This window comes from Zalophus californianus, chromosome 17 (assembly GCF_009762305.2).
Source record: "Zalophus californianus isolate mZalCal1 chromosome 17, mZalCal1.pri.v2, whole genome shotgun sequence".
Classification (NCBI taxonomy): Eukaryota; Metazoa; Chordata; class Mammalia; order Carnivora; family Otariidae; genus Zalophus; species Zalophus californianus.
Window position 1 is genome coordinate 39,247 of NC_045611.1, and position 20,920 is coordinate 60,166.

The 20,920-nt window shown below is 44.1% G+C and overlaps 1 protein-coding gene across 1 annotated transcript; it reads left to right on the top strand.

The window, feature by feature from the left end:
• The first annotated feature begins 841 nt into the window (after positions 1-841).
• On the top strand, positions 842-18,524 carry PRDM7 (PR/SET domain 7). The gene is made up of 11 exons (XM_035725310.1): positions 842-917; positions 1,340-1,456; positions 1,774-1,881; positions 9,811-9,860; positions 11,571-11,727; positions 12,368-12,469; positions 12,685-12,956; positions 13,369-13,436; positions 14,612-14,805; positions 16,572-16,798; positions 18,416-18,524. The coding sequence occupies exons 1-11, from the start codon at positions 842-844 to the stop codon at positions 18,425-18,427; spliced, it is 1,383 nt and encodes a 460-aa protein (XP_035581203.1). The 3' UTR covers positions 18,428-18,524.
• Positions 18,525-20,920: the final 2,396 nt, after the last annotated feature.

Genomic DNA, 20,920 nt, shown 5'->3' on the forward strand with positions numbered 1-20,920 from the left:
GCCTGTGAACTCTCAAATCCCTTCAGCTCCACAGACCCCAGGTAACCTCCGAGTCGGGAAACCTAAAGCCCATTAATGAGAGACTCCAAATCTGAGAATGAGAGACCTCAAACTCCCTCAGGTCGAAGATCCCAAACCCTCTCAACCTAAGCATTCTAAATCTCTCCCGCCTGAAAGAGCCCAGACCTTGTCCCGAGAGACCGCCAGTACCATCAGCCTGAGGACCCCCAAATGCGCTCTGCGGATGCCCCAAATACCCTTGACGCCAGAAACCCCAACCCCCTCACCCCGAGATCTCTCTGTCCCTTCGAGATCGAGCCTGTTTGTACCAGATTTTTCCAGAATCCCCAGGGAGATGTCCCAAGAAACCCTTCTTTGAGAAATACTCACTTCCCGTCCCTGGCACACAGCTGGGACCGTCTGTCCCCGGGCCTCCTTGGTGCTCTTCTGGCCTTGCAGCTCAGGACTCCCACCAAACACCCACACTCACATCCTCCGAGGAGCCTTTGCCACCTTGTCCTCAGATGGGCCAAACAGCAGTGGAATAAAAGAAACAAAATCTAGCTCATGTTAGGGAGTCTGCCACTGCCAGTAGGGACTCCTGCACCCCGCCAGTGCGCCCACACCTTCCCTGCACCCTTGAATCCTCTCTGGGGTCCCCACATCTTCCTGTTCTGGGCGCCCCGCCCACATGGAGAAGACAGACATGGCTCTGGCCAGTGGCCTGGGCTGTCGCCCTCTCTCAGCGCCTTCTTCTTCCACAGGCCTTGGGGCAGAGAGACTCACGGGGCCACTGCCAGCCTCCGAGTCAGAGCAAGGCCTGCCTGGAGGTCCCAGCACCATGAGCCTCAACAGGTCCCCAGAGGAGACCCCTGAGAGAGACTCGGGGAGAACAGGATGGAAGCCCACGGTGAGAGGTGTGGGAGAAGCTGGGCTCCAAGCATGTCTGTGCGAAGGGTGAGGAGGGGGCCAGGTGACCAGGCGCTGGTCCCTGCAGCACCACGGACTCCTGGCCTACACCGGTGGGGGCCGTCTCGGCGCATGGACACAGGAGGGAGGCACTCGCTCCTCTACAGGATGGGGGCTGGGGGGAGGGGCACAGGACAGCACCGTCAGCAATTGCTCTTTGTCAGGAGAGAGCTAGTAAAACGCTCAGTGTCTGTTCAGTTAATCGGGACACCGTCAGGAAGGAGAGAGGCTCTTTACCCCTGCTTCACAGAGGGCACTCTGAGGAATGGCGGAATGCACTACATTTAAGGTGGAGGGGAAGGCCCAGCTCAAAATCCCAACTTGCATTAGTAAGTCACTGATGGAATCTCTTATTTTCTCCAGGCCAGAGATGCTTTCAAAGATATTTCCACATACTTCTCCAAGGAAGAATGGACAGAGATGGGAGACTGGGAGAAAATCCGATATAGGAACGTGAAAAGGAACTATGAAGCCCTGATTACGATAGGTAAGCAGAAGTGCTGGGTGCTGATGAGACTGGAAAACATGAAGCAGGCCTTCAGCCCCTGTATCAGTTTGCCTCTTGGGTGGCTCTGTCTGCTCACAGTTCCCTTCTGTGTGGAGACAAATCTGGAGCGAAATTCTGTTCTTTCCTGTCGGTGCCGGGCTCACACTGGCAATGCAGAGCTCACCTCGCGCCTTGCTCTAGGCTCCACCAGCTCAGCCAGTTGAGTCACACCGATTGGGTGGTGCTGTCCATTGCCACTGTGCTTTGTTCCTCTTCTAGCTCCTCCCTTTTAGGACAAGAATTGTGCTTCTTTCCAGGTCTCAGAGCCCCTCGACCAGCTTTCATGTGTCACCGCAGGCAGGCCATCAAACCGCAAGTAGATGACACTGAGGATTCTGATGAAGAATGGACGCCAAGGCAGCAAGGTGAGGGGCCAGGAAGATTTTGAGGTTTCCTCCTGAAACCCAAGGTTAAGGTCTCAGCTGCATCTCAGGAGTTAACAAAGGAAACTATTTCCTCAGCAACATAAATGCAAGATGCAAAACAGCATATTATATAGGAAGAGGCTATTCATATAAAGTTTTTAAATGTGGACAATAATTATATTATTTATAAATACATTAATAGTCTATAATAGGTGGTGAATGTATAAAAACAAAAGAAATGCCAAATTTAGAATAGTTATAAGAGAAAAAGGAAGGGGTGGCAGGTGGCTTTGCTGTGTCTTGGCTAGTTTTCTCTCTTTTAAGATTTCATTTATTTGAGGGCGCGTGGGTGGCTCAGTCGGTTAAACGACTGCCTTCGGCTCAGGTCATGATCCTGGAGTCCCGGGATCGAGTCCCGCATCGGGCTCCCTGCTCAGCGGGGAGTCTGCTTCTCCCTCTGACCCTCCCCCCTTTCATGTACTCTCTCTCTCTCTCTCTCATTCTCACTCTCTCAAAATAAATAAATAAATCTTAAAAAAAAAAAAGACTTCATTTATTTGAGAGAGAGAGCACAAGCGAGAGCCCGGGTTGGGGGGAGAGGCAGAGGGAGAGGGAGAAGCAGACTCCTCACTGAGCAGGGAGCCCAAAACAGGCCAATCCCAGGACCCCAGGATCATGACCTGAGCTGAAAGCGGACGCTTAACCGATTGAGCCACCCAGGCGCCCTACTTTTCTGTTTGTTTTTATTTTTGTTTTGAATTTTAAAATAGAAATTAAAAGATATAAAGATAAAAATAAAAAGATATAAAGATATACAGTTGTGGCAGAATGTTGAGATAAGGCTGAATGGTGGTGGATATATAGGTTTTCCAGTATGATTCTCCACACCTTTCTATATATTTAAAATTTATCATTTTTTTAAAAAAGACTATTTTCCCTAAATATTATTAGCTAATGAAAGGACAGTTAAAGAAACCTTAATTAGGGGCGCCTGGGTGGCTCAGTTGGTTAAGCGACTGCCTTCGGCTCAGGTCATGATCCTGGAGTCCCGGGATCGAGTCCCACATCGGGCTCCCTGCTCAGCGGGGAGCCTGCTTCTCCCTCTGACCCTCTTCCCTCTCGAGCTCTCTATCTCTCATTCTCTCTTTCTCAAATAAATAAATAAAATCTTTAAAAGAAAAAAAGAAACCTTAATTAGACTGTAAGTCCACCAAAGTGCTAATCTCAGTTATTCTTATTATTCAGTTATTAGATTAAATGTCTTAGAAGAGAATATGATGAACATATGTAAAGATACATAATTGTTTATGTTTAACCACACACATGATCTTTTTACCCCAAAATGAACCAGATTCTTTGTCTTAATTCTGGAAGAGTGTTTGAGATAACTATTTTGTCTCCGTGATCTTTCCCACATATCACCTACCAGAGCAGCATCAGGCAAATGACATCAGATGCAATCATTACAAAAGAGAACTGAGAAACATTTCCTCTTCTGCTATTCAGACAAGAGAGTTTAGAGGAAGAGTCGATCTCCCTAAACTGGAGAAAGCAACTTGGATTAGGTCTATAATTCCATCTATGGATTTCTGATTCCTTAGGCTCTTTTTCTTTAATATATTTTTTAAAGATTTTATTTATTTATTTGCAAGAGAGAGAATGAGAGATAGAGAGCACGAGAGGGTAGAGGGTCAGAAGGAGAAGCAGACTCCCTGCTGAGCAGGGAGCCCGATGTGGGACTCGATCCCGGGACTCCAGGATCATGACCTGAGCTGAAGGCAGTCGCTTAGCCAACTGAGCCACCCAGGCGCCCTTTTTAATATTGTTTAAATATTTATTTATTTATTTGAGAGAGAGCGAGCATGAGTGGGGGAATGGGCAGAGGGAGAGAAGCAGACTCCCTGCTGATCACGGAGCCCAAAACAGGGCTCCACATGAGGCTCCAAATCATGATCTGAGCTGACACCAAGAGTTGGCTGCTTAACTGACTGAGCCACCCAGGTACCCCAGATTCCTTAGGCTCTTAAAACTAGTGTAAGGGATCTGAAAACACAATGTCTGATTGTTCACAAAGGTTTTGACATGAAAAGAAAGTCTTCATAGGGAACATATACCCCATGGTTTACCATATATCTACACAGCTTTATGTGGACTCAGCTAAAACCCTTACCCCACTCAATATTTTCGTTTTGGTTACAAAACATAATAACAACATAAATTACTCTCTTAATGATATTTAAGTATATAACACAGTATTGTTAACTATATGCACATTCTTGAACAACAGATTTTTAGATCTTTTTCATCTTGCATCACTGAAACTCTATACCAATTGAGCAACAACTCCCCATTTCCTCCCCTCCCTGCCACAGGCCCTGGAAACAACCTGTCTATTCTCCATATCCATGAAGTAGATACCTCATATAAGTAGAATCTTGCACTCATGTGATGTTTATCTCAATTAGCATAATATCCTCAAAGTCCATCCATGTTGTAAAATATCACAAGATATCCTTCATTTTTAAGGCTGAATTATATTCCATTGTGTCCATATATGATATTTTCTTTATCCATTTATTTGTCAATAGACATTTAGGTTGCTTCTATCTCTTAGCTATTATGAATAATGCTGCAATGACCATGAGTGTTCAAATATTTATTCAAGATCCTATTTCCAATTTTTTGTGTATGTACCCACAAGTTGGATCCCTAAATCATATGGCAGTTCTGTTTCTAACTTATGGAGGAAACTCCCTGCTGTTTTCCATGATGACTGCAACATTTCACATTCCTACCAACAGTGTGTAAGAGTTCCAGTTTTTCCACATCTTTGTCAACACTTGTTATTGTCTGTTTTTTCCATGGTGATCATCCTAATGGGTATGAGATAATATCTCATTGCAATTTTCATTTTCATTTTCCTGAGGTTAGTGATATGGAGCATCTTTTCATGTGCTTGTTGGCCATTTGTATATCTTCTTTGGAGAAATGTCTATTCAAGTCCTTTTGCCATTATATTAATCAGCTCAAGCTGCCATAATAAAATACCATAGGCTGAGTGGTGTGAACCACAGAAATTTGTTTTCTCGCAATTCTGGAGGCTGGAAGTCCAAGATCTGAGTGCCATCGTAGTCCAATTCTCTTCCTGACTCATAGGCAGCCTCCATCTTGCCATGTGCTCTCATGACCTCTTGTTTGTATATGCATGCTCTTGGAGAGAGAAAGAAAGAGATCTCTTTTCTTAAGGGCATTAATCCCATCATGAGGACCACATTCTCATGACCTCGTCTAATTCTGATTACCTTCCAAAGGCCCCATCTCCAAATACCATCACATTGGAGGTTAGGGTTTCACATAGGGATATTTTGGAGAGACATAATTCATTCCATAGCACCCAATTGTTAATAGGGTTACTTGATTTTTTACTATTGAGTTACAGCAGTTCTTTATATATTCTGGATATTAACCTCTTATCACAGATGTATGTTTTACAAGTATTTTCTCCCATTGCCTAAGTTGCCTTTTCACTCTGTTGATTGTGTCCTTTGCTGCACAGAAGTTTTTAATTTTAGTATGGTTCCATTTGTCTATTTTCTGCTTTTGTTGCTTGTGCTTTGGGTCATAAACAAGAAATTGTCACCCATTCCAATGTCATGAGGTTTTTCCCCTTGTTTTCTTCTAAGAGTTTTATAGTTTCAGGTCATACATTTAGGTCTACAGTCCATTCTGAGTTGATTTTTGTGTAAGATATAATATAAAGGTCCATCTTCATTCTTCTTAAGTTTTCATTTTAATTACAGTTAGTTAACATACAGTGTTATTATATTAGTTCCAGGTGTACGATAGAGTAATTTAACACTTCCATACAACAACGTGCACTCATCACAACAAGTGCACTCCTTAATCCCCATCACTTATTTAGCTCATCCCCCCACCCACCTCCTCTCTGGTAACCATCAGTGTGTTCTCCTCTATAGTTAAGAATTTGTTTCTTGGTTTGCTTCTCTCTTTTTTTCCCTTTACTCATTTGTTTTGTTTTGTTTTTTTACAGATTTTATTTATTTGACAGAGAGAGACACAGCAAGAGAGGGGCATAAGCAGGGGGAGTGGGAGAGGGAGAAGCAGGCTTCCCACCGAGCAGGGAGCCAAATGTGGGACTCGATCCCAGGACCCTGGGACCATGACCTGAGCCGAAGGCAGACGCTTAACGACTGAGCCACCCAGGCTCCCCATTTGTTTTGTTTCTTAAATTCTACACATCATATGCTGAGTGAAATAAGTCAATCAGAGAAAGACATGTATCCTATGACCTCACTGATATGAGGAATTCTTAATCTCAGGAAACAAACTGAGAGCTGCTGGAGTGTTGGGGGGTGGGAGGGATGGGGTGGCTGGGTGATAGACATTGGGGAGGGTATGTGCTATGGTGAGTGCTGTGAATTGTGCAAGACTGTTGAATCACAGATCTGTACCTCTGAAACAAATAATGCAATATATGTTAAGAAAAATAAAAGAAGAAAATAGCAGGAGGGGAAGAATGAAGGGGAGTAAATTGGAGGGGGAGACGAACCATGAGAGACGATGGACTCTGAAAAACAAACTGAGGGTTCTAGAGGGGAGGGGGATGGGGGGATGGGTTAGCCTGGTGATGGGTATTAAAGAGGGCACGTTCTGCGTGGAGCACTGGGTGTTAGGCACAAACAATGAATCATGGAACACTGCATCAAGAACTAATGATGTATAATGTATGGTGATTAACATAACAATAAAAAATTTAAAGATTAAAAAAAATTCCACACATCAGTGAAATCATGTGGTATCTATCCTTCTCTGACTGACTTATGTCACGTAGCATAATACTCTCTAGCTCCATCCATGTTGTTACAAATTGTATGATTTCATTTTTTTATGGCTAATAGTCATGTATATGTTATATAGAGATATAGGTATAGATATATTTATATATATATAATATATATATATATATATAACATCTTCTTTATCCATTCATCAGTTGATGGACACTTGGACTGTTTCCATAGTTTGGCTATTATAGATATTGCTGGTATAAACATTGGGGTGCTGTATCCCTTTGAATTTTAGTATTTTTGTATTCTTTGGGTAATATCTAGTAGTGCAATTGCTGGATCATAGGGTAGTTCTATTTTTAACTTTTCGAGGAAACTCCATACTGTTTTATGGAGTGGCTGCACCAGTTGGCATTTCCACCAACGGTGCAAGAGGGTTCCCCTTTCTCCACTTTCTCACCTTGTGTTGTTGATTTTAGTCACTGTAACAGGTGTGAGGTGATATCTCATTGTAGTTTTTATTTGTATTTCCCTGATGATCAGTGATGTTCAGCATCTTTTCATGTGTCTGTTGGCCATCTGTATGTCTTTTTTGGAAAAATGTCTATTCATGTCTTCTGCCCATTTTTTAATTGGATTATTCATTTTGGAGGTGTTGAGTTTTATGAATTCTTTATATATTTTGGATACTAGCCCTTTCTCAGATATGTCATTTGCAAATATCTTTTCTGTAGGCTGCCTTTTAATTTTGTTGATTGCTTCCTTCACTGTGCAGAAGGTTTTCATTTCAATGAAGTGCCAGTTTATTTTTGCTTTTGTTTCCCTTGCCTCAGGAGACATATCTAGAAAGAAGTTGCTGTGGCCAGTGTCAAAGAGGTTACTGCCTGTGCTCTCCTCCAGGATTTTTATGGTGTTAGGTCTCACATTTAGGTCTTTAATCCATTTTGAATTTATTTTTTTGTTTGGTGTAAGGAAGTGGTCCAATTTCATTCTTTTGCATGTTGCTGTCCAGTTTTCCCAACACCATTTGTTGAAGAGATTGTCATTTTCCCATTGGATGTTCTTTCTGGCTTTGTTGAAGATTAATTGATCATATAGTTGTGGATTCATTTCTGGGTTTTCTGTTCTGTTCCATTGATCTATGTGTCTATGTTTATGCCAGTACCATACTGTTTTAATCACTAGAGCTTTGTAATAGACCTTGAAGTCCAGAATTGTGATGCCTCCAGCTTTGCTTTTCTTTTTCAAGGCATCTTCCTTCTTTTGCATGTGGTTATTCTATTTTCCCAGCACCATTTGTTGAAAGGATTGTCCTTTCCCCATTCTGTAGTCTTGGCATCCTTTATGAAGATTATTAAACCATATGGGCTTTCTAGTCTGTTCCACAGATTATATGTCTGTCTTTACGCCAATGATATGTTGTTTTGATTACTGTAGCCTTGTAATATATTTTGAAATCAGAAAGTGTGAGGCCTCCAGCTTTGTTCTTCTTTCTCAAGATTGTTTTGGCTCTTTGGGGTCCTCTGAAATTTCATATTAACTTTAGGATGACTTTTTCTATTTTTGCAAAAAAAAAAATATCATTGGGGTTTTGATAGGAATTGCATTGAATCTGTATATTGCTTTGTAGTGTAGACATTTTAACCATATTAAGACTCCTAATCCATGAACATGGGGTGTGTTTCCATTTACTTGTGTCTTTTTTTTTTTAAGATTTTATGTATTTATTTTACAGAGAGAGAGAACACAAGTAGGCAGAGTGGCAGGCAGAGAGGGAGACGCAGGCTCCCCGCTGAGCAGAGAGTCCGACGCGGGGCTCAATCCCAGGACCCTGGGACCATGACCCGAGCCAAAGGCAGACACTTAACTGACTGAGCCACCCAGGCGCCCCTACTTGTGTCTTCTTTAAATTCTTTCAGCAGTGTTTTGTAGTTTTCAGTGTATGAATGTTACACCTCCTTGGTAAAGTTTGCTCCTAATTATTTCATTCCTTTTGGTGCTATTATAAATAGGACTGTTTTCTTAATTTCCTTTTTGGATATTCTAAAATAATTTCTTAATTTCCAATTTGGATTATTGTTAGTACAATACAAATGCAGCTAACTTTTTTATTAAGTTCAATTAGCCAACATCATTAGTTTTTGATGTAGTGTTCAATGATTCATTAGTTGTGTATAACACCCAGTGCTCCATGCAATACATGCCCTCCTTAATACCCATCACATGGTTACCCCATCCCCCCACCCCTTACTAATTTAAGGATTTTATTTATTTATTTATTTGAGAGAGAGCGCACACATGCACAAGTTGGGGGGGGAGTGGCAGATGGCGATAGAAAGGCAGAGAATCTTAAGCAGACTCCATGCTGAGCACAGAGCTCAACGCAGGGCTTGATCTCATAACTCCAAGATCACGACAGGAGCCGAAACCAAGAGCCAGACACTCAACTGACTGAGCCACCCAGGCACCCTAAATGCAACTAATTTTTTAGTGTTAATTTTGTACCATGCAACTTTGCTGAATTCATTTGTTAGTTCTCACAGGCTTTTTTGTGGAATCTTTAGGATTTTCCACATACAAGATCATGTCATCTGTGAACAAACGTAATTTTACTTCTTTCTTTCCAAATTAGATACCCATTTTTTTTTAATGCCCTAGCTAGGACTTCCAGTACTATGTTGAATAGAAGTAGTGAGAATGAGCATCCTTGCCTTGTTCTTGATCTTAGAGGAAAAGCTTTCAGTTTTTAACTGCAGAGTGTGATGTGGGAGATAGACTTTTTTATTATGGTGAGGTAATTTCTTTCTATTCTCAGTTTGTTGAGTGTTTTTGCCATAGAAGTTCATGGCATATGTTTTAATATGTGTAATAGATAACTTATGAACATAGGATGAAGCATAAATGAGGTTTTGTCTATTTTTTTTAACATTTTAGGTCAATTAGTTCATGCCACCATTAGCAGCATAGGCTTTGATGATAACTTCAGAAACCATTTTCCAATCACCCTTTGATTATCCATGTACTTGACACTCCCTGGTTAAGAACTCTGTGTCTCTAGTGAGAGCCTCTGGAGTTTGGAAATATTTACCAACCAAAACACTGATTTCTTATCACTTTATAGTCAGACCTTCTTGGGTGGCATTCAGAATGGAGCAGAATAAACACCAGAAGGTGAGTATTTCCCAAAACCTGTTGACAAGAAAATCTTTCTCATGGATTTAAACACAGGCAAGAGTAGGAGTTGAGGCCTTCCTTTCCTGATCTCTTTAGCACAATATCCAATATCATCATCATTTTAATAGCTGTTAAGAACAGCAACAATATTAGCTACCACTTGTTTTATTTTCACTGTACTTCAGACTTTATTTTAAGCATTTACATGAATAAACTTACTTAAACCTTACAACAACCCTATGAGGTGGGTACTATAAATATCACCAGTTATAGCTGAGGAAATTGAGACAAAGACATGTTTGATTATATACCTGAGATCACAGTACCATTGGTAGTGCAATCTAATCCCAGGCTCCTTCTCCAAACCACTTACAAGCTCATTAAAACTTTCAGAGTTTTATAAAATTTACATTATTCATTTGATGATTCCAGCCTCGGTTCTTTTCTATTATGCTCAAGTGAGAGATGAGCTAAGACCATCTAAATAAGAGAAGCTTACAAATATACTAGCAATTTATACACTGGATGATCCCAGATGAAGGAGATAGGCTCCCTACCCTGAGAGTCTCCCATTCTAATAAGAGGAAGCATCTCCCAGCCCTGAGTAGTTTCAGGTTTGATGATTGAGAAACAACTAATAAAATGACTTAAAGATTTCATATAGGTCACATAATATTCATTAGAAACTCCAGATAGGTATCTGAAACTGATTTAAAATGTTCATACTTGTAGGAGGAAGCGACAACTCCTTCCTCTGGGCTCTCATTAGGCAACTCTCATTTTGTTCGGAATCATTTGTGTAGACTCTCTCTGCACTGCAGGCTCTTTCTTCTCAGAAGTCCCAGGCCCAGCTTAAGGCACCAGAGGGCCCCTCAGTGTTTTCTGCATGAGTAATTCCACATTTACAGATTAAATTAGAAGTAAGAAGGTCAAGGAATGCTAAAAATAATATCTGTGATTTAGATTTTGAACATGGGGACAATTGAGGGGGTAAGTTGATAACAGGACTGTAATCTCATATTCATACTATATCAAATAGCCCACCAAACAATCTGATGATCATTATGATATTTTCTGTTCTCTATAACATTAAGAATTAGTACATAGACCAATTTATGGATCAGGAAACTGAAGAGAGCTAGTTGGGGTACAACCTAATTCAAACAAAATTGACAGGAACTAGCTAATCTAATTCCAAATATTCTTTCTTGGATATGGAAATGGCAAATTTAGCATTTTTTTTTTTAGTGTTTAGATATATTTCTGCCAACCCTTTCTTTGCTTTCTTCCCCCTCTCTCCACTCTGTCACCTCATTTTCCAGATGTGTGCTGTCCCCTCCATTTGCCTACATTTCCTCCTCTATCAAATGTCCACTAGTTGATAGAAGATCCCCTCTTTTCCTCTACGAGCCCTCATCACCTTCTTTCACAGACCTTACTGATTCCCAAATAATCTCCCTCCCTCAACCTCGCTTTTATGGAGAAATTTGAGAAATTTAAAGGGAAAAGAGCCTTAAGCCATGGGTTCTAGTCTTGAATTCAATACCCACATATGCCCTTTCTTTTCCCTCTAGTATTCAGACTCCCCAGGTATTCCCAAGGGTTGTTGAAGTATTAACTAAAGTAATGCATGTGAAAACACATCATAAGCCTTAAAGGACTAAAGAAATACATGTTGTCTTTTAATATATGACTCTCACATTGAAGGGAATACCCAGGGCGCCATTAAGTAATGAATCTAGTTTGAAGGAATTATCAGAAACAGCAAAGTTGCTGAACACAAGTGGCTCAGAGCAGGGCCAGAAACCAGTGTCCCCTCCTGGAGAAGCAAGTACCTCTGGACATCACTCCCTACAAAAATTGGGTAAGAAAAAATAATATGGGGACTTTTAGTCCCTCTAATTCCTCCAGAAAGGTTGATGAATACAATGTAGGTATGTGGGATGGACTTTGGCTAGGCCTGGGTTTAAGCTAGACTAACCTGAGACCTGTAGTTAGCATTGAGGCCTTGGACAAATCTTAGAAATTCTCTGAGCTCCTGAATGCTAATCTGAAAAATGAAGATAAGGACGCATGGGTCATATATTGTTTGAAAGCATTAAATTAAACATAAAATAATTGACCCATGCAAGTTGTCCAATAAATCCCTCGGTGATAATAAAGACCATACTTTCTTGGTGTTGAATGCCCAGGCCCTTGTTCAATGCCTGACATATCATGTGCCTTCAACAAATATTTTCTGAATGAAGAAATATATGAATGAACCATTTTCTAAGAGGAAAGATTGCAAAGATTAACCTGATAATGGGAAGAAACTAAAATTGAATTAGCCATCTATAGTCAATATGGAGTCTTACTCTCTGGATAGTTTGGGAACGGCAGAGAACAGAGTATATAGAAGGACAGGTAATAATTTATCAGAGGAGATTTCACATTTTCTGACAAAACAGGGACTAACACTCCAGACCCCACCAACCTCACTCACATACTCTTTTCCAACTCAGAACTCAGGAGAAAGGACATTGAAGTAAAGATGTATAGTCTACGAGAAAGAAAGAGCCTTGCATACCAAGAGGTCAACGAGCCCCAGGATGATGACTACCTCTGTAAGTGACCATCTTGGCCCACTCTCAAAGGAAGTTGTTCTCTCCTGGTACCGTAACTTCGTCTTGTCTTTGGGTCCCCAAATCATCCCCTTCCTCTAGTGACTGGGAGTACAGGGTAGAGGCTACATGATGTGAGTGCTGGGCTCTTTCTGAAACTACTTAAGTCCAGGAACATGTACTAACCCTTTCCTAATCCCTGTTGCTCTCACCTCCAGATTGTGAGAAGTGTCAGAACTTCTTCATTGACAGCTGTGCTGTTCATGGGCCCCCTACATTTGTAAAGGACAGTGCAGTGGACAAGGGGCAACCCAACCGCTCAGCCCTCACTCTGCCCCCTGGTCTGAGAATCAGACCATCAAGCATCCCTCAGGCTGGGCTTGGAGTATGGAATGAAGCATCTGATCTGCCACTGGGTCTACACTTTGGCCCCTATGAGGGCCAAATCACAGAAGATGAAGAGGCAGCCAACAGCGGATACTCCTGGTTGGTGAGAATCATCTACTTCTTCCCCCATCTTCTGGCTTCCCACATCCCTCCTGTGGATTGGTAAGACATCACCTTCTACATGGATGGGGATAACATGGTTAGCTGTGAGTACTGAGTGGACGTTGCATGAACCTGCAGCTCCTACTTAAAGATCAGAGGGTAAGAGGGAGCACAGTGATACAGAAACAAACAGGAGGCTCCTCCCTTGCGGGACCCCTGCTCTGCGTTGACAAAGTGACCCAGATGTACAGATGATGACTAAGGAGCACATCATGTGGTCACACTGGGGATTGATTCCATGCAGGCTGAAAGAGCATTGACGGCAAGAGAGTAAAATAATCCCTCTATTACCTCCCCACCAAAACAAAACAAAACAAAACAAAAAGTCTTTAACTTCTCTTTCTCAAACTCAGATCACCAAAGGGAGAAACTGCTATGAGTATGTGGATGGAAAGGATAACTCTTGGGCCAACTGGATGAGGTAAGGCCGATAGGGTTCTGGGTTCCAAAGAGGACATTCATCTCTCACAAACCCATGTTCCTTTCCTTCTTGTCATGCCTCCCTCAATGGTCTCCCTCAATCCTCTGTTCCTCTTTTTTCTCCTTATAATGCTCTTTCATTTCAAGAGATGGTTTTGGAAAAAAGGAGCTAAGAACATAGTATATGTCCTCAAAATACGCTCGATAAAATTTGGACACTGAAAAAAAAAAAAAAAAACCCGGAGGAGCCTAGACTCATGAGGAACACTGGATTCACACTTTAATTTATCTAATCAATATTCATAAGCATTTACTGTGTTCCATAGTGGAGTTCATTACTTAAACATATTATGCAACCCATGTCCTATGGAAGACATATTGCAGGTAGACAGTAGACAATTGATTTTAGGAATATTTAACTATAATTTCCCTATTTTTCAAGAGGTATAAAGTGTAGGAGTAACCTAAAACAAGGGACCTTTAATCCGTGAGGGCAGCAGCTCTTCCTAGCCTCAGTTCTAGTAAAACTGGTTCGGAAGCCTGTGTAGAAATGGGCTGCAATATGGCCACAGGCCTCTGTGTTTCATGATCCAGCCCCTTTCCTTGAGGGGCTCACATGTTACCAGGGGATGAATTATGTGAATAAAATATTGTTTTTCTGTGTTCTTGTGCAAAGACAGAGCTCCGAGGTTCTGTGGGAACTTGGGGGAAGCAACCTTCAGATACAGTGTGGGGAGACTGGAGAAAGGCCTCTCAAAGGAAGACAGAGTTGGGCTGAGTATGGAATGACATGTAGTGATCTAGAAGCAGAGTCCATGATCAAACACCAAGTTCTATGGTATCAAGCACCAAGTTCTATGGTATAAACCTAATTTAAAGTTTAGAGAAACTAGATGTCACTGGGTTTTGTGACCAATCAAGGTGGCGGTGAGTCTGGAATTGGGATTTGGAAAATGGTTAAGCGGACAAGGGGGAAAGCCTTCTAGGCAGGCTGAGGGCAGTAAGCAGAACTTAGAGATGGGAATTCATATGATATCGTGACGGAGGCTTGAGTATGAACCGAGCCTTCCTGAGGAGCAGTGGGTGAGTGGGCAGCATCACAGCATGGAGGCCTTCAGCATCAGGGGTGGATCTGACAGGTAGTGGGAACTTATCTCCTGTGGTTCTCTTTCCCAGGTATGTGAACTGTGCCAGGGATGACGAGGAGCAGAACCTGGTGGCCTTTCAATATCACAGGCAGATCTTCTACCGAACCTGCCGGGTCATCAGGCCAGGCTGCGAATTGCTGGTCTGGTATGGGGACGAGTATGGCCAGGAGCTGGGCATCAAGTGGGGAAGCAAGTGGAAGAGCGAGCTCACAGCAGGGAAAGGTGGGCACCACTGCTTTTCAAAACAGAAAGAAAAGGAAGAATTCTCCTTGGCAATTTCCACAGTCCAGCTCTTAAGTAGAGAAAAATCCTGTCTAAAGTTAGTACAATTGCAATTCAGAAGTTTCAGAAATAAGGATTCATTTCAAATGCATTGGACCCTTGGGAACAATTTTTTAATTTTTAATTTTTGTTCTGATTTCTTAAATACTTCATGCTCAAAATATTAATAGAATATACTGATTAAAAAAATTAGAGGCAAAAAACAAGTTTTCAATCACCTACCAGCCCTCTCACCAAGGCAGTTTCTTCTGCCCTTTTAGCTCTTTCTTCTTAATTTGCTCAGTATTTCTAAGTGATATGTGTATGTTGGTGTGTATTCACTCATAATTCAGTTAGCTGTCATGTGAGTTCCTACTCTGTGCCAGACAGGCTTCCAGGAACTAGAGGTACAGACTGAACAAGATTTTCAGAATCACTACTCTTCAGCAGCTGATGACTGAATGAACGAGGGAAACACACACATACATATGAATGCATGTGCGTAACATCACACAGCAATTAGTGCTTTGAAAGTAAAACGAGTCCTCAGAAAGTGTCTGGGGACCAATATGAGGGAAGGGTGGGGTGCAACAGAGCTTGGACAAGGAAGAGCTCTCTCAGGAGATAACATTTGAGATGTGCAAACACCTGTGAGCAAAGGATTCCAGGCAGAGGGGGCCCGTGAGGACAGTTGCCCCGAGGCACAAGAGAGGTGAGTGTGAGTGATGTGTGGCTGAGAACCCACTCGGATGGAGGAAGCATAGAGTGTAAGAATGGAAGAGAGATACGTAGACGCCCTAGAGCCTGTGGTCCACGCTTACACCCTGGGGGTTTTCCTGACTGAGATGGAACAACTGGGCAGTTTTCAACTGGAGAGTGGCATGTTCTCTGTTTTAAGATGGTTCTTTGGCTAATTTTTGAGAAAGACTACAGTGGGGAATCCCCTCCAAGGTTACGTCATCTCTAAGTGAAAGAAGACGGTGGATTGGCAGAAGATAGATGGCAACTGGGGGTGTGATATGTATCCCCATAATTGGTTGGGAAAATATTTTGCAACAGGACTTCCTATTGTATTTGAAATGGGCTGAGACTGAATGATATAAATACAGTATGAAGGGCATATGTTTATGTTATGATTTGTGGAAAACTAAAAGAGAAGCAATTTATAACCTAGTTGGGGCAGCAGGAACCAGAGCTCTTTAGTTCAGGAGACCTGCGCCCCTGTGTCGTCCAATCTAAGTCCCACTTTCTAATAGAGATCCAGACACATATTGGTCCTCAGTTAAATACGTCTTTTTAAATGGAGAGACTCAGGTTCATGTTTCCTCACACATTCCATCTAAGTCATCAAGAGAGTTGTGGCCTCTCAAAGGAAGGAAATCACTACAGACACTGTCACAGAGTCATACGACTTAGAAGGTACTTATATGTGGGGAAAGGTCACTGTCCTTCCATCTGTATAAGGAAGGAAGCTGCCTTGGATGCCACTTGAAGTTACCCAGTCTGAACGATATATAGAAAAGTCCCTTGATATGGGCTTTCTGGATTTATGAGGGAGATGTAGTGAGTAAAAATGGAATAGAAAAGTGAAGGAACACTTGGCAGGAGACAGAGTTTGCACTGTCAACACAATAAAAATGAGTCCTGGGGCGGCCTTACCAGGAGACAATGCATGCAACACAGGCAGTTGTGTCAACATCTACCTGACCAAAAATTTCCTCTTTCAGCAGAACCAAAGCCAGAGGTACATCCATGTCCTTCCTGCTCTCTGGCCTTCTCCAGTCAGAAATTCCTCAGCCAACATTTGGAACGCAATCACCCTTCTCAGATCTTCCCACAAATATCTGCAAGAGAATATTTCCAACCAGAGGATCCCTGCCCAGGCGATCAGAATCAGCAGCGGCAGCAACATTCTGATCCGCAGAGCTGGAGTGACAAAGCTAAAGGTCAAGAGGTCAAAGAAAGTTTCAAACCTTTGCTTAAAAGTGTAAGGCAGAGAAGAATTTCAAGGGCCTTTTCCACCCCATCCAAAGGACAAACAGGGAGTTCTGCAGTGTGTGAGGGAATGGTGGACGAAGAGCCCAGCACAGGCCAGAAATTGAATCCAGAGGAGACAGGAAAATTATTCATGGGGGTAGGAATGTCAAGAATTGTAAGAGTCAAATACAGAGGCTGTGGGCGAGGCTTCAGTGATAGGTCACATCTCAGCAGACACCAGAGAACACACAAAGAGGAGAAGCCCTCTGTTTGCAAGGACTTGAGAGAGTTCAGTCATAAGTCAGTCCTTATTACACACCAGAGGACACACACAGGGGAGAAGCCCTACGTTTGCAGGGAGTGCGGGCGAGGCTTTACACAGAGATCACTTCTCATCACACACCAGAGGACACACACAGGGGAGAAGCCCTACGTTTGCAGCGAGTGTGGGCGAGGCTTTACACAGAGATCACTTCTCATCACACACCAGAGGACACACACAGGGGAGAAGCCCTACGTATGCAGGGAGTGCGGGCGAGGCTTTACACAGAGATCACCTCTCATCACACACCAGAGGACACACACAGGGGAGAAGCCCTACGTTTGCAGCGAGTGTGGGCGAGGCTTTACACAGAGATCACCTCTCATCACACACCAGAGGACACACACAGGGGAGAAGCCCTACGTGTGCAGGGAGTGTGGGCGAGGCTTTACACGGAGATCACATCTCATCACACACCAGAGGACACACACAGGGGAGAAGCCCTACGTTTGCAGCGAGTGTGGGCGAGGCTTTACACAGAGATCACTTCTCATCACACACCAGAGGACACACACAGGGGAGAAGCCCTACGTGTGCAGGGAGTGCGGGCGAGGCTTTACACAGAGATCACCTCTCATCACACACCAGAGGACACACACAGGGGAGAAGCCCTACGTGTGCAGGGAGTGTGGGCGAGGCTTTACACGGAGATCACATCTCATCACACACCAGAGGACACACACAGGGGAGAAGCCCTACGTTTGCAGCGAGTGTGGGCGAGGCTTTACACAGAGATCACCTCTCATCACACACCAGAGGACACACACAGGGGAGAAGCCCTACGTGTGCAGGGAGTGTGGGCGAGGCTTTACAAGGAGATCACATCTCATCACACACCAGAGGACACACACAGGGGAGAAGCCCTACGTTTGCAGGGAGTGTGGGCGAGGCTTTACACAGAGATCACATCTCAGTAGACACCAGAGGACACACACAGGGGAGAAGCCCTACGTGTGCAGGGAGTGTGGGCGAGGCTTTACACGGAGATCACATCTCATCACACACCAGAGGACACACACAGGGGAGAAGCCCTACGTTTGCAGGGAGTGTGGGCGAGGCTTTACACAGAGATCACGTCTCATCACACACCAGAGGACACACACAGAGGCTTTACCAATGAATTGCATCTCCACTACCAAAGAACAAATGTAGCCACCACACACTCCAGACCCCAGCTCTGAGGGAGGTTCAGAGGTAGCCTACTGAGCCCTTACACTCCCCAAGATATAATGAGAGCGGATATAACTGGTTAAAGAAATTCTCTACTTTCAGGACAAGAGATGAGGTATACAAACAGGGGAAGGTTCCTTAAGTGCTCTGGGGATGTCAACAGCAATCTCCTCCATGGTTTTTTGGCCTCCTGTTCTAATAAATTTTGTGTTCACACGAATCCAAAGTCCATATCATGCACTTCATTCCCCCCTTATCACTGAAAGCAGAAGGGTCCAGGAAGGCCAGAGAACTCCTACTCTTGGTCCAGGTCTCCACAGGAAAACTGAACCCCTGGAAAGGTGTAAGTCAGGAGTGAATCTAGTTAGAGCACTGAAGAATCAATTTCTGGGGGAGGGAGAGAAATCTAGGATTTGACACAGACTCATCAGGGAAGGGAATTCTTTGGTCTCTTGGGAAGTGTGGTGTTTTTCCCTCATAGACCCCTGCCCTCTGCTGCCACCCTCCTCCTCTGGCCTCTGCTGGCTCCTCTCCAGTTTCCCTCCCACATCTGCAGCCTCAGAGGTGAACACCAGGGGTGGACATGAGCATGTGCCCATCTGTGTGCCTGGCTCCGTGTGGGGCAGCTTCTCTCTCTCTCTCTCCTTGCTTTCCCATCAGGGTTGGCATCTCATGGTGTACAGCATATGGAATCCATATCAGACCGCAGTGGGTTTGATTCTCAGCTCTGCTCTCCCCAGTTGTGTGACACAGGGCAAGATCCTCAACCTCTGTGTGCCCGTTTTATCATCCGGAGAATGGGAATGGTAACTCCAGCCTTTGGTTGGATGTTCGAAGTTGAATAAGCACAGGCATAACCTGGCACAAAGATGCTGAGAATACAAGTCCCTCCCTCTTTGTTGTTCTCGCACAACTTTCAATGGCCATGTCTTCAAGGGCCTTAGTGCTGCACAAGGGAGGACAGACAGAGGGTAGGGGCCAGGGAGCCAGATTCAGAGACTGGTCAGGCACCACTGCTTTCTCTGCACAGATTCAGCTACCCTGAGAAGGAGGTGTGAGGTCTGGGGTGCAAAGTGGGGGGTCCATCTCCCTTCCCACTGAGCCTGGGCAGCTCAGAACCTCTCAACACAGGCAGGCAGTACTGACAATAACCTGTGAAACAAGACCCTCATCCGTCCCTTGCTGAGAACAGACCCTGGGCTCAGCATCTGTAGGAAATGGATGCACCATAAGTGCAGAGTCTCTGAGCCCCCTCACTGCCCCATCCACACACAGTGTTCACGAAGCCCAAGCTCAGCAGTTTCTGCAGCACACTTTCCTCGTGCCTGGGCCCCTGGCAGTTTAATGCATTCGTGCATAAATGCAAATCCTATGGTTTAATGCACGGCCACGGCAATCTTGAAATTCTTAATTATTTTATCTTTAAACTTACGGATGGTAAGTGAAGTCTGAAAGGACAATGGCGCAGGGCGGATATGCACAGCATCAGCCATTGCTAGCTATACCCATTCACATATAAAGGTCCTCAGTGCCCCCAGGGGCACAGAATTCCCACGGACACAGCACGTAGGAGGTAGCAGGACTGGAAGTGAACACAAAGTAAGTATGTTGCATCCACTACTGGGCAAGTGAGGGTGCTGACAGCTTTTCTTACAACCAGAACTCACTTCCAATGCAGAGAGGAGGCCATGGTGTTCTAGGAAGCACAACAAACGAGGGCCACTATCACTTCGCTCCTGCAGGAGTTACCTCCCTGCTTCTGAGGGAAGCGTATCTCATTCCAGTTCCTGCTAGAACCGCTTCGTGGAGGATGAATTCCAAACCCCAACCCTTCCAGGAGGTACCAAAAGGAGTGTGGGCCATGCAGGGGACACCAAGCCCCGTGACCTGGAACAGTGACCCTCTGTCCCTCCCCCTGTGCCAGGCTTGTGAAGAGTCTCTACATAAACTATGTGGATTTCAATAATTAATATTCATTACTATTTTCTCTAGTCCCGTGTGCTTTTGTAAAGGAAGGGGCATACTGGGGTCTTTCCTTCCCTGTGGGAAGAGGAGAGGGGATGATTCTCTTCCTATACAGCATAATGCTGAAAAATCCCCCAAACCCTCAATGTTCTGGACTTCAGCATGAGGCGTTGCAGAAGGGGCAGAGTGGGGGTAGTGCTGCCGAGGAACTCACACTGAAATACAGGGGGAGAACCCACACACTGCCCGGTGATGCCCTCCTCCATTTCCCCCGGAACTGACCTGGAACGCCCCCTGGGAGGCTGACCAATTCAAGATGAGGAGAGGTCTGTCTGTGCCTTCTTCCTCCCCTTCAGCAACAAGCCCCATTCTCAGGGTGACCACCAGCCTCCAAGAGCCGCCCCCCTCAAATCCACCTATTATCCACACGCTGCTGCAGCCCCACCTTCACAGAACAGGGCTGACCCGTGCTGTGAAAATGGTGGTGTAGGGTGCCCACGGTGACGTCAGCCTTGCCCTCACTCTCTCACATGGTCTCAGGTCACCGCGCGCAAGGGAGCTGGGTGCTGACACCCCTCTCAAGCGTCAGCTGCTAGCAGCCATTACCCTCATTTTGAAGAGGAGGCTCAGAGGAACGCCTGA

Bases quoted from the DNA above. Each gene is read 5' to 3' on its own strand.
- PRDM7 (XM_035725310.1), top strand. From the start codon at position 842: ATGAGCCTCAACAGGTCCCCAGAGGAGACCCCTGAGAGAGACTCGGGG. The intron at 1,882-9,810 runs GTGAGGGGCCAG...ATCACTTTATAG, and splicing joins ATGGACGCCAAGGCAGCAAG to TCAGACCTTCTTGGGTGGCA. The intron at 9,861-11,570 runs GTGAGTATTTCC...CTCACATTGAAG, and splicing joins AGCAGAATAAACACCAGAAG to GGAATACCCAGGGCGCCATT.